The 14,029-nt window shown below is 39.1% G+C and overlaps 1 protein-coding gene across 1 annotated transcript in view; it reads right to left on the minus strand.

The window, feature by feature from the left end:
* The window catches only part of AFG1L (AFG1 like ATPase), a 60,407-nt gene extending 48,151 nt beyond the window's left edge, over positions 1 to 12,256 (minus strand). Inside the window, 3 exon segments of the mRNA XM_026036621.1 lie at positions 5,595 to 5,818; positions 12,152 to 12,206; positions 12,209 to 12,256. Of these exon segments, the coding sequence (XP_025892406.1) occupies positions 5,595 to 5,818; positions 12,152 to 12,206; positions 12,209 to 12,256 (327 nt within the window).
* Positions 12,257 to 14,029: the final 1,773 nt, after the last annotated feature.

The raw sequence follows: 14,029 nt of genomic DNA on the forward strand, positions 1-14,029 counted from the left end.
AAAAAATAAAGAATTTATAGTAGCATTCTTGCTTTTATATTTTTCACAAAAATAAATCTGATTGTAGATCTATAGTACCAGAAGTTTTGCATTTTGTCTGACCTGGGCTGCCTCTACAGGGAAAACAGAAAACCCACACCTACAGGTAAAGATTCATCCTATTTTAAGCTGCACGTGACTTACCTCCTATATAGCTAAGGTTAGAGGAGTTGGAAAGTAAATAATAGAGTACCCAAGAAGCAACTGACGTTTACAAGTGGATTGTGGTTTCCAGCTATTCTGTGTGACCATAAAGTGGATAAAACCTTTTTTTTTTTTTTTTTTTCCCCTCTCATTTTTGGTCAGGATCCTCACACATTACCTGAAACTTGAAAGCTGCAGAGGAAAACAGCATAAGTGCTCAACTGAGTTACCAAATCCTTTGTATGTACTTGCAGCAGGAGGTCCCTTCCCCTTTATAGATCTGCTGTCTTACAGATTTTTTTGACAGCRGCATCCCCCAGTTTACAGAATGCTGTTCTACTACCAAAACATTTTATACATACCTGTTTCGAAATGTGTATGCCTCCCTTTTATTCCATCGTGTCAAACATTTCACTTTAATCTCTCCTCTAAGACATTATGCTGTCAAAACTTCTAATTCACTCTGGTAACTTCTAAYTCAGTTTTTTAATGATATATAGTTTCTTCCCACCTCTCCACATACTTCCTGCTTGGATGCTACAAGCAAGCAATTCATTTCCCGGGAAAATTCACACACTGATCTGAGAAACTTTCGGATCAACATACATTTCAATATTAAGTTTGTTAATATGCAAAGTTTGTTAATATGCAATATTAAGTTTGTTAAAATATGCAAAATACAGAAGACAAGTCCCTAGAGGGTAGAATAAAAAACATCAACAAACCTGCCTCTTTCTCTCACTCTTTCAGACCTCCTTTTGGTTGCTGTTCAGCTGAAGACATTTTCAAGGCCTTGAATGGTGTTTAGCATTGTTCATACCTCTTCAAAACATGACCTCACTTATAATTGAGCTTATTTCAAGTCATTAGTACAGCAACTCAACAACTCTTAAGATGTCCCAATTGGTATTATGCTGAAAGGCTGGAGATGTGAAACATCTACGCAAACCCTCATGGCCTTGAACTTCAATTTAGAGGACCTCAAAATATCTCCACATACAAGGCCATCCTTTCACCAAGTTGAAGRGCAAAGCCATTGTTCATATTTGAGGAATGATTCTGAAAAACAGAAGCCTACTTAATTTGCAACAACAGACTAATTGTCTCCGCCCAACAAATTCATACCAAGTTAATTATCTCCTCACAAAAAAAAAGCATCATAATAAAATTTGTGTGTTTTATTATCATGACGTACATGATTTTTTTTCTTTTTCCAGAACAATTTACTTCAGCAAAGTTTTGACTGTTTTGAACTAACGCAAGTTTTTAAATTAACGCTGAAATGGTTCTATGGTATATGGCATTAATATCTGTTCCCTAATTTTCCTAATATCCTACTGGATAAAACTCTCCAGATAGAAAGTGACAAAACAAACAAAGTTAAAAGCAAGGCAGAATATTCTTTTAAAGGTTTATAACTGTAAGAAGTTTTTAATTTTGGAGTAATTGCCATTTTAAGAGAGGTCCCTGCATTTCTATCCCAGGCAATAAAAACCAAGTATCAGACTAAAGAGGAGGCTGAAAACTAATTTCCCTCCTCTCTCTCTCTCTCTCCCCTTTTCTTTATTGCTACTTCTCAAGTACATGCTCCTCAACAACAGAACCAGAAAAATGCTGCACAGCACTATTTGTAATTTCTAACAACAACAACAAAAAGCCACTAGATTCTTTTGAACACAGGAGATTTTTCTAATAAAAACAGGCTAGTCATGTTTCCAGAAATCTCCCCCAAAAAAGCAAAACATTGATCTACACACTACTAAGTATTATTTTGTAATCAAATGCAATGTTAACACTTTTAGCATAAAAAGAATGGAATATCTATAGGATAATGATTATCATGATGCCCTAGTATGTTTGAAAATTGCAAACTACCAAGTCTAGGTGGGAAGAGAGGGCTCACAAACTAATGACCAATTCAAGATATAGCTGCACCCATTCACAGGTACTTCCTGGAGATGCCTCATACTAGTTTCATGAACTATTTTTGCTCAGAAGTCTAAATTCTCTTAAACATACACTCACTCCACTGAGCAGCCCTTCCCACATCTTGATTCAAAAAGCTCTCAATTTGCTCTTCAAAACGGAACCAAGTCTMCAAGAGGATCACAGACCCTGGGCTAAAAAATCACAACAGAAAAACATGTATTAAAAATTCATTCAATGCAGACAGAGGAACATGCCTTACACCACTATCTACTACTGACAGAGAGGCCTATGATTCTACCAGCTGCTTATTAGAGTTGTGACTCTTTTGATGAGAAAAACCTTCACTAACTGTTGATCACAATTTTGCTGCAGCATTTAAACCTCAGTTGATTTAAGACTTCGCTATATTTCAAAAAGAGCTCTGTTCACATTGATGAATAACTTCCCCAAAGATAGCAGAAGAGAAACAGAAATGTTACTMTTTGCTCTTCTTCATCATGGACTATGATTTGATTTAATTACACAAGCTAGCAGACTTTATCAGAATCACACAAAACTCACTACTCTCCTTTTCTGGGCTTCTCATGTGCTCAGTTTGGTCATCAAACTTCTTAAGATTTTCACACAGATACTAAGAGCTACAAGAAAAACTCAGGCTGCAACAGCTCTTACCCCAAGAGCTAGTTCTACAGACTCTTCTCATGAGTGAAGGCAGCATTACTTCCCAGATACTAAGTTGTTGTGTGACAATATTTTAAAGTCAATTCAAACTTAAAGCATGGAACTGAAGGAGTATTGAATGAAAGACAAGAGTATTTTAAAGGAACTGAAGACCACCAYGCTCCCCCCTAAAACAATGGCATTTGAGTTTTTTTGATTTTAAGGTAATGTCAGTCAGGATGATTCACTGCTGTTAGCATTGTTATAGAGGAACACTCTCCTAAACAACCTCAGTGTTACTTTTGTTCTGGGCAAGAGAGACTTTCTTCCCTATTCATGCTTCTCGGAAGAAAGAAGAGCAAGCAACAGCTCTACATAAGGCCCACTGACCTACAAAGCCCTAAAAAGACACCTGCTGTAGCAACGGTAACAACTTGGTCAACTCAAGCCAGTCCTAAAAGTTGCTCTCTGATGGTGAATCCATAGAACAGAAAGACCAAGTGTCCAAAATAGTTTGCCAGCAGAGATGAGAAGACTAACCTGTGATCCTTGTCTTACACAGTACGACCAAACCTTTGGTCACAACATTTTTCTAAAGAATGAAAACAACCCAAAGTTTGGCACTACGCCCAGAAGAGAAAGGAGGAACAAGTCAAATAATTGGCTTCCTTTGGAGAGCTTTCCTGCTTTCCAACTCACGCAGTGTATGCAGACAGGTTTGAAACAAACATTTTAAAAGACTATGAGCCCAACGTGTTAACTGGAAAGAAATCTGAGAGAAGAAAAAAATTGTCAYGTAAAGCATCCTCCAAATACAAGTCCCTTGGCATGTTAGATGACACTTATGAAAGTAGTTGGCTTAATCAAGGACAGTAAGGGAGTTTTATGAATTCAGCTTGACTTTCTTGCACTCAGGGGTACACTTTGAGGAGTAATAGGTAAACAACATCTATTTTTCAAAAAAAGGAATTCCTTCCTCCTTTTTTAAAAAGTTTTAAAAAGTGTTTTAAAAAAAAACTTTTAAAAGTTTTTTAAAAAAATTAAAAAAAAAAAACACTTTTTCCACTTGCCTAAATCTACTCAAGAGTCCTCTTTAGACTCAAGAGTTAGCCTACAAAGGCATCAAGTAAACCATAATTTTACAATTCTCAGAACGTATCTGCCATTTTTACAGTTTCCTATGTTTTTCATAGTTTTTAACCATAGAAATCCAAAATGTAGAGGTAAGTCAAGTTATGGGCTGACCAACTACATACAGCAGGCAAAAATATTCTCCAAATAATTGCTTGACTGTAATTCCTGTTTCAGAGTCAGAAACAGAACTTTGGATGGAAGAGACCCTCAGGAGACCAYGTGGTCTAGCCCTCTGCTCAAAGCTGGACTAGTATCTTCTGGAACAGACCTTGCAAATATACGCTCAGTGTCCCTTAGGATCCTGCCTTAGCACTTGGCTTCTGTACTTCATCACTCTTACGTTTTCCTTCCAGAGCATTTAGCCTTCTGCTCCATTAAAAATACTTCCCATGAAGGATTCTTCTCTACCAAACCTCCTTCCTAGGTCTCTAATCCACATCCTTTCATCAAGAGACAGGAAAGGAGTTATAATAGTTCCACTGTAGGAAATGATTAGTAAATATATGATCTCCAACTCCAAATCTTTAGTTTAAAAAAACTGAAGGGATGTAAGAGGCAGACACATATAYCTCAAAGCTCCACAACCTGCTACCTTGCCTGTTTGAAACAGGCACATCAGCAGCCATTTATGGGTGTAATACTGTAATATTGACTCTCACAGAAATCTTTTCTCAACTCTTTAAGTTAATATACATCACAAGAGCCTGAGTATCTAAATAACTTCTATTGCCTAGGTGAGTCCTGTCTTAGGCCTTCTCTGCTAAAGGCTAAAATCTACAAAACATGAGGCAAGGCAAAAGAGGGGTGATTCTCACACCACTTCCAGGAGCTTCCCATGAGAACGTGCCATAACAACCCTATCAGGGCTTGCAGGTGCAAGGCCGCAAGAGCAGCARTCCCAGAATAACAACATGAGAATAATAAATGAAGAATACTGGCACAMAGGCTCTGGGAAACTGCCTTAATAGCTTCAGGGAAAAGTTAGCAAGCTGCAAAGAGTTCAGGCCTTTAGTGTTACTAAGACTAAGGCACTGTGCAACAGGGGCATGCCTAAAATTTTAATACTTATATAATAATGGAAAGGGTCTGTGATGCCCCAAAGAAAGCAATTGGGGTGAACATCTCACCACTTTTTCCCTCACTTCGCTGGGACTTAGAATAATGGAAAGATGACTTGTTTAGAAATGTCYGTTCTATATTACAATGTTTTGTAAAGCTTAATTAGTCAGCTTAGATTTAAATTCTGCTCACTAATTTCACTTGTATTCATGGAAAAGCCTGCCAGAACACAAAGCATRGATGTTCAGTATGTGTAACCCAATTACACAAAATTATATCACCRCCTGAAAGTTAAAATCTGATCTAGGCCCTTCTTTTCTATATCCAAATGGCAAAAGGGCATTTTAAAATGGGGGGGGGAGGAGGGGGGGGGAGAAATCAGATGTAATCAAAGGTCTATTTAATTTCCCTAAAAAAAATATATTTAAATATCATTTAAGCTGGTAGCTGCCAGACAGCCACTAGTATTTTACAAACTAAAGCACAGAACTGCAAATGAGAAAATGGTCCATAATGATCCAGCTGCAGAACTAAAGTTCAATTTTAAGACAGAAATTAATGTATCTTTAAGCACACTCTTATGAGAGAGCATAAATTTTAAAATAAATTTGCATCCTTACAAACCTCACCTTTGAGAGAAGATTTTTTGAACTTATGCTGTAGCCTTTAAGGCTCTCATGCAACTTCTGCAGGTGCTGCACAACTTTTCTTTGCTGCTCATCATTCTTCAGCTCTTTTTGCTCAATCAGAAAGTCGTAATGTTCTAAAGGTCCACTGCAAACCAACAAGGCTCTAGAGTTGGCATCTGTAGGAGTCCCAGGGRCTGTCTTCTCACTTCCCAGACCTGTGTATGCTGCAAAATGAAGAGTATTAAACAAAAAGCTCTGACAAGCATCCTCTTATACTCATAAACACTTTAACAATTTATACCGAGTTGTATATACACTACTTACCTCTACAACTATTATAGTATTTGTCCTGGTTTTTTCATTAGACAGATTTCCTTCAATAAGACAGACACCTTTAGTGGTTTTCAACATTTGTTCAAGAACACACACACAAACAAGCCCAGCTGGAGAGCTGGTGAAAGATTTGGAAGTATTGTTGCAAGGAGAGGTTTCCATGTACTTGTTGCAAATTGGAGCAAAACCATTTAAAATTTAGTTAAGCATATATTTCCTAATAGATTAATCCTCYGAGAGAGGAGGACTCACCTAGGCAAAGATTTAGTTCAGACAAAGATTTGGTTTAAAAGCCAGTGAACAGAAGTACAAAACAGTAGAGTTTTGTAAGGAAATGTAAGGAGTCAAAGATGACCAGAGTGAACAAAACAGATGCCTTGCAATGTTTCAGCTTATTTTGCTGCCACATCTTCTACCTAGAAGAGCAGGGAGCATGCTAAACAAATCCTGCTGTTGCAAACCACTCCAAACTGTTGAAGTAAACTATAAATATAAATAATATGCACAAGAGCAAAAAGAAATCGGAATTGCCAAGCACAAAATGGGATGCAGCTTGCAAAGAACATGCAAGGATTACTATTGCTTGTTAAAGCAACAGAAGCAGAAATTCAACAACAGAATACAATGAAAAGATTAAACATCTTTGCTCTTCTCACAATTTAAAAGGCTAGGTGATGAAGACAATTTTTAGATAAAGGAATTATGGATTTGAGTAGGAAAACGACTACAAAGCTACGTATTTTGAACATGGCTAGTTCTACAGAAAATAGTCCTTAAGTATTTTAGCCAATTTCCCTATGTAATGCAACATCCTCCAACAGCTTTCCCTGAGGCCATGGAAGACAAAATGAGGCTCCAATGCACCAGGGAAAAAATAAATAAATAAATAAATAAATAAATAAATAAATAAATTGCACATTTTAAATCTTTAAGAAGGAAGAAAAATGCAACATTTCATAGATCTGCAGAACTTTAAAATATACAAAACCACTGGATACAAGTAGATTTCTTTTTTCTTGAGAAAACATAGAACAAAATAACAACATGATGGTTAAGAGGCAACACTAACCCCTTAGGAACAGTGTGAGATCAAGACTTTTCCTCTCCAACCAGATAACAGGTCGAGAGACCAGGTAACACACCTGGTGAGCAGAGCAGAAGCATCTTCATTGCAGGAACATTGTGTCACACAGCACTCATATGTAAAGTAGGAAAATAGGATCCAAAAGAAACAACTGGTATAAAACTACTTGGAAAGATGCCACTTAATGAATTACTGCTTTTAAACTAGATGGTTGCATTGATCACAGTCTCGGAAAGGGTTCAGAATCTCAACTTGGTGCAATTCTGCATTTCCACTCATGACTTGTTAGGGCAAAATAAAGTACACGGACTGAGCGTACAAGTGATAGTAAGTCAGGAGGCACCTGCGAGCACTCTGGAAGGGAGAGCCATTCCCACACACAGGACAATAAACAGCATTTCTGAAGAAAAAGATCTAGGAGCTACAGTAAGTCACCAACTGACAGTAAGACAACATCATAATGTTACTGAGAGAAAAAAAAAAAAAAGGCAAACTAAGACATCGATACGGAGACAATACAAACACCCATGTTTGGGGGCTATGATCTCCTTTGGCAGATATCTTTTTACTTTTTCAGCATTTTTAATGGAAGATACAGACTAAATGGGAGAGGCCAGAAGACTATTTAAAGCAGTATTTGTTAAATCATGAGTCACTATCCACTCAGAAGTTAGAAGGGCTTTAAGAGGCCCAAGAAGAGTTTTGTTTTAAAATATGGTACAAAATATACTGAGCAATAAAATGAAATTGTATTTATTGCTCATATCACGTTAGTTTCCCCAAAGCAAGGCAGGCATTGCTTATATCTACAGACAATAATTATATCAAATTCTCCTGCCCTGAAGGAATTGAGTTACTGCTACAAATTAAAAGTAATTAKCTCATTCCAAGCTAGAAAGATCACAAAGTCTGTGATTGCAAAAACTGAGCAAAATATTCAGAGAAGCAAACAGTAAAGCACAACAGCTATCCCCAGACGCATAAAAGGGTGCTGAAAAATAGAAAAACAAAATAAATTGTAAATCTAATTAAAGCAATGAAATAGATTATTAGCCTAGGCACTGTAAGACCCTCAGTGCTGGAAAGGAAATTTTTAGAATAGGTTTCACCAACATCCATCAGAGGCGGGTTAGTGATGGCCAACATGTCCCTCATTGCCCCCGAATAGAGGAAAAGGAGGGGGGGTGGGGGGAAGAGATGAAATAAATAAATAAAGATGTTTTAGGGATTAGAACATGGTGGTTTGTGGATGCACRATTGTTGTCTCAGATTACATATGTACTTATAGCTAACTGAGCTCAAAGCAGGAGGAAAATATGTCATTAACAGATGATGGAAAGATGAGAGGTGTCATGGAACAAATTGCTCTCTGCACTCACTGTTCTCCCAAAATACTACTCRGCACTGGGATTTAAATGTGAAGAGGGGCTACACTGACGCGTCTCCACCAAGGGATGAAGAGTAACTGCTGGGTGATAATTTCAGACTCGTAGCTGCAAAAYAAGGACATATGTCTTTGGCAGCAGGGGAGAGGGAATGCATGTAGGGGTGTTAGAGGGAAGTCAGGCAACCAAAGAGCTATTGAAGTGAATAACATATCCTAGACTGATACAAAGAATGAACAAAGAATGAGTGGTTTCCTCATTTGCACTCAGGGTTTAGTWGGAGTCCTGCAGTCTTTTTGTCCATATTGTAAAAACATTCTGCAAAAAGTCTTTATCTCTTCTTCTGACATTACCTGTGCTTTGCCTTGCGATTGTCACTTTTTTAATAGATCCCTTCTATAATCCGTAAATGTCACATAGAGAAAATGCACTTTCAATTTTCATGTAACATTCTAAATATGACTATTGTAAAGTGCAAAGCTAACTCACTAGTCAGCTTTACGTAAGACAGTATACAACTGATGAGACTAGTGTTTGCTTATAACAATCCTTCCCACCTGCAGGGTGTGTGACACTGCTAGAGATTGTCACCTTTGGCCTGATATTCACTGTTTCTTACGCAGTTGTCACCAGAAATCAACTTTTTATTAAATTCTTGTTTCTAAACCATGAACATTGAAAGGAAATCTCATTTCAACTGGCACAGAAACTATATTTCTTCAGTAAATAAGCTTAATTTATGACTCAAAAGGTAACTGTCTAAATAAAAATACTCTGAGGGTTCCTAAGTTTGGTGACCCTTTGCCCTGGGAAGGGCAGCAAATTGAAAAACTCATCAACCCACTGTCAAGCTTTCCTACTGCCACTTGGGGCTGCCGTCCCCGATGACACAGGGGGAAGGCATGCGAGCTTCAATGACACTGCTTACGCAGGCAGGAGCGCAGCAAGGCGGCCACGAGGGCTGTTCCTGCAGGAAGATAATGTCAAATGGAAGCTGGATTGTGGCATTTCAAAAACTCATCTTGACAGCAGCGAAGCACAAAGACAGGGAACCGAGATACACACCGCTCACTCCGGCGACCCTTTTTGCTTGTAGTTTGATTTCATATTGCAAGGGTTTGAATTGGAATATCTTAAATATGGGGAGAAGTCTCATGCATCTTTCCTCTTTTCCATCTTTCCCTTACTGCTGAAACCGTCACCTCGACGGCCCACAGAAGAATAAATTCAAAGATGTGCAAAAGATATCATATCTTCAAAACGATTATTCATTAGYGGAATAAAAGTCCTATTTCCACACAGCAAAACTAAAATTTGGTCTGCAAGATCACTTTTTTTTTTTTTTCCTACCAACAAGGATACCCGTGACTAGAACTACATCCAGAAATGCAGTGCAATGTAAGGATTAAGAGTATCCTTAAAGACAGGATGGAGAAAGGATATACACCTAACACCTGTAAGGACAGGTATTGAGTATCCAGCTAAAGCAGCCAAGGCCAAACAAATAGGACATAACTCCTTTTTACTCTGAAAGGCAAATCCCGGGTGAGATTACACTACTCACCTCACTAAAGGGTGAGTGATCTGCAGTRCACAAGTAAACATTTATTATTAATTTGTGAAACAAACTGAAGCTGAAATATGCAATTTGAGAAACTGATAGTGGAAAAAATATAGATATTCATTTGCTGTGAGTTTCAAACCACTCCATCCTGAGAACAATCAGTAGTTTTCATTCATGAAGATGAAGGCTGAAAGGGAACATCAACCTTTCCAAGTACCAGGAGAGTTAAATCTGTCTAATTATCCTGAGATACAGCCAAGGATGTGTTTGATTACAGTGTATTTTGGTGAAAACATTCTGAAGACATAAGAGATGGAGAATTAAACACTTCCTATGCTACATCATCCTAACAGTTGATTGCTATCTGTTTTAACAATTAAAAACAAATCCAACTGATAACTCTTTGAGAATTGCACCCAAACCAAACTGTTTTCGCTGAGGTTACAGCTGCACCAAAGTGAATGTGCCAAAATCACCCAAGTGCCACCTCTGCTGACAGTCACAACTAAAAACCTGGAAGAGCTTCTGCTAAACCAGTGTTAAGGCGTAGGGCCGATGCAGGAAACACGTCTGTTCCCTTACGTCTCTGCACACAGGATTCCATCTCAAGAGCCTTTCACAAAGGCTGAAATTAGTGCAGAAAAAAAAGTAAAAGGAAACAGSTTCTATAAACTGTTCCTGTCTTCAACAATCCAAGCAGAAGGTTAGAATGTGAATTCAGGTCAAACTGCTGCCAACCCTCAAGCCCCCAGTGCAAAGCTGCTGAAGCTGCCTGAGAAGCACAGCTGCCACAGCACAAGAAGGGGACTTTGAAGCCACAGGGCACGTTGATTAACAGGCAGGTGGTGCTACCAGAGACCTCACTAAACTCCTAATTAAGCTGGTAACAAAACTGCTGCTGCATCTTTCCTTCTTAGCTGGTACTACAGGGAAGGGGATGGACAGTGGTAGCTCCAAAGGTTGTTTTCCTGCAGGAGAACAGGAGCAAAGGTTAGATCAGAGAGGACCTTTTTTTGCACAGCCCTATAACTATAGATGGTAACAACGCTCTTRGCTCATCTATTATTAAATACGTGTGCAAGTCTTTGCAGAATTGATCTCAAATATGCAAAATGTCCCATGGAGTATAAGATGTGGAAAGGTTGGCACATGCATGAAGGCTCAGCACACACCTTCAAGGGGAAAAAAGCTAATAGCCAAAGAAGGCTGCTACTGCCGCTGAATTTGCCCCAATTTTTATAATATGTCCACAATTAATTTACACATATTAAAAGTGCTAAGATAACAACAAATGAAATTAAATGAAAAAAAGAATATACTCAACTGCAGTACTGATTAAACTGCTTATTTAATCAGCAAATCTATTTTAAGTCTGATTTCCTCAGGGTGTAGGTGTTGCACCAGCCCAATATAACGTACATATGTGAACACTTAACAGCTCTCCCAAACACATTTAGACCCACAGAGCAAGTCCAGTGGATTTCAGGCCTATGTACCCCAAGAGCTGTCACTGAATGCTTCCGTTTTCGTAGGACTCCATCAGGGAACAACTGGTTTCCAAAAATAAAATAAAATAAATAAAATAAATAAAATAAATAAAATAAATAAAATAAATAAAATAAATAAAATAAATAAAATAAATAAAATAAATAAAATAAATAAAATAAATAAAATAAATAAAATAAAATGTTTTTCTCTATGACAGGAATGGGGGTTAACAAAGCCTGCTTTCCCATGAATGTGCATACTGCTCTGACTTTTTAAGTCACTGAGGCTACGAGGTAAAGCTCAGCCACTACTGCTCATGAGAAGACCCTTGTGAGTGACAGAAAAAGGAAAAAGAAGAGGGAAGAAAAAAAAAAAAAAAAAAAGTCACCGAAACTTCTCTAAACTCTCAAAAGTTGCAGCCCCAGTTGGCACTTGGTGGGACATCAGGGATCTCTTCCCCACGCCGGGTTCTCTCTCCAGTTTGCCTTACGCGGTGCCCAGCGAGCAGCGAGCTCTGCCCAGCGCTTAGCTAAGCGGGCGCAGGGGCCGGGCCCGGTAACGGCTCCGTCCCCGCGCCCGTCACCCGCCGGCGCCCTTGCCCGCGCAGATGCCGCGCTGCTGCTGCCGCCGCGCGCCTCGGGGCCCCGGCAGCCCCCTGGCCCCGGCAGCCCCCTGCCCTGCCCTGCCCTGCCTCACCCGCAGCCCCGCGGTGCGGCCCGGCGCGGTACCGACCTCGCGGCAGGCCCGGCGGCAGCGCGGCGCGCAGCAGCCGGCGCGCAGTAACCAAGGGCGACACGCGCGCCGCCATCTTCCCGCCGCGCCGCGCCGGCTGCGCGGGGCGCGCTGGGAAATGGAGTCGCTGGGCGCCGCCGCGGCCCTGAGGCGAGGCCTGGCCTGGCCTGGCAGCCGCCGTTATATTCGAAACAGGCGACGCCTTTTTCTTTCTTTTTAATGTGTGTATAGCAGAAATGTCACATCGGGGCATGGCAGAGCTCTTTGTAAACAAATTAGACTGTAACCTGAGTGATATCACCTTTTTTAAATTTTTTTTTTTAATAAATAAATATCCACAATCTTGAAAGTATTAGCAGTGCCTGAATTGATGTTTAACCATAGAATCATTATGGTTGGTAAAAGGCCTTTAAGGTCATGGTGCTCCACCTTCAACACCACACCTGCTAAACCTTGTCCCTAAGTGTCCCATCTAAGCTGTGCTTCTTCCTTACCCTTGTAGTGGACAAAGGCAGATTTTTGTGAAGCTCAGTTAAATTTTCAAGCTGCAGAAACTACTCTAGTTCTATTTTCAGTTAATTTCTGACATCAAAGGAATTKTTTGGCCCTGCAATCCATAGGGTAGCTATTTTTAAATAATAACTTGCCCGTGATGAGCTGAATGAATGCCTTGTATGTTCATTTCTTTTAAAATATGTGCTTCCTCCAGACCCACCTACACTGTTATATATCTAATTAAGTAGCAAGCTAAAGTGCCAGTTTATCGCATTTTAAAAGAGCTGGTTTTGATGGGTCTTCTTTCATCTTTTCCTTATCGAGCATTTATTGGTTTTGACTCACTCGAGCATGTTGTAGCTACCAACACCTGTGCCCATTTAGCCATGAATTCCAGTACAAAACACAGTGGATTGAATAGACATCTCGAAGATGCACCACAATTGTTGCAATATTTTTAGAAACTCAACACAAGGCAACAAACAACTTCAGTAAAAGTGATTTAAATAACAAATAACTTATCTTTATAAACAGCTTATCTCCTTGAGAACAAAGAATAAACAAGGCGACAAGAGCCTTTTTTTCTTCTTCTTCCATTAGTAACTCGGATCACAATAAGAATGGGTGAAATGTCAAGAATAATTGGAGAAAATGACAGCATAATCTTCAGAAAACAACATCTGATTTATTTAAATTGTCACTGCTTTTTTTCCTTAAAAGATTCCCTGTTTAACCTTGTTATCCAAAACAGCTTAAAAAACCCCCCACAGATCTATTATATTATTTTCTACATAAGTGAATGAATCTTCTGCAATGCTATGAGTCTTTAAAAAATGGTGAATTCTGAAGTGCACCTGTATATTACACATCCAAGGTACTAAATGTACAGTGGTTGTAAGCACTTCACAGAAACAGGCTTTGTTGTTAACCTAAAAGAACAGGGATTGCAGCTGTATTTCTCTGACTTGTCCTGGTTAACAGCCTGTAACAGGTACAGGTCTGTGCTGCAGTATGTTCATATACTTCACTAAGCGTACTCATCCTTTTGTATGCCTAAAAAAAAAAAGGGCAAAGTTTTAACTGTGTAGAAATTAGATTGACATTTGTTTAACCCAGTTGTATTACTAGTATGCCAGCCAAAAGTATAGCTGGAATTTAATAGGAATAAAATCCCATATATAATAAAAGTCCTGAAGAGTTTTTTTCCCCTCTCCTGCCTTTAAACGTATAAAATTGCACGCCCTTGAGAAAGCTTGATTTGCTGGACCCTACGGGGATGTATATGCAAAAGGATTTCCAGATCTCAGTCAGGTCTCCTTTGGGTTTCTGCAAAAGGCAGGCAGGTATTACCTGC

The sequence above is a fragment of the Nothoprocta perdicaria genome, unplaced genomic scaffold (assembly GCF_003342845.1).
Source record: "Nothoprocta perdicaria isolate Ctin4 unplaced genomic scaffold, notPer1 scaffold_182, whole genome shotgun sequence".
Taxonomy (NCBI): domain Eukaryota; kingdom Metazoa; phylum Chordata; class Aves; order Tinamiformes; family Tinamidae; genus Nothoprocta; species Nothoprocta perdicaria.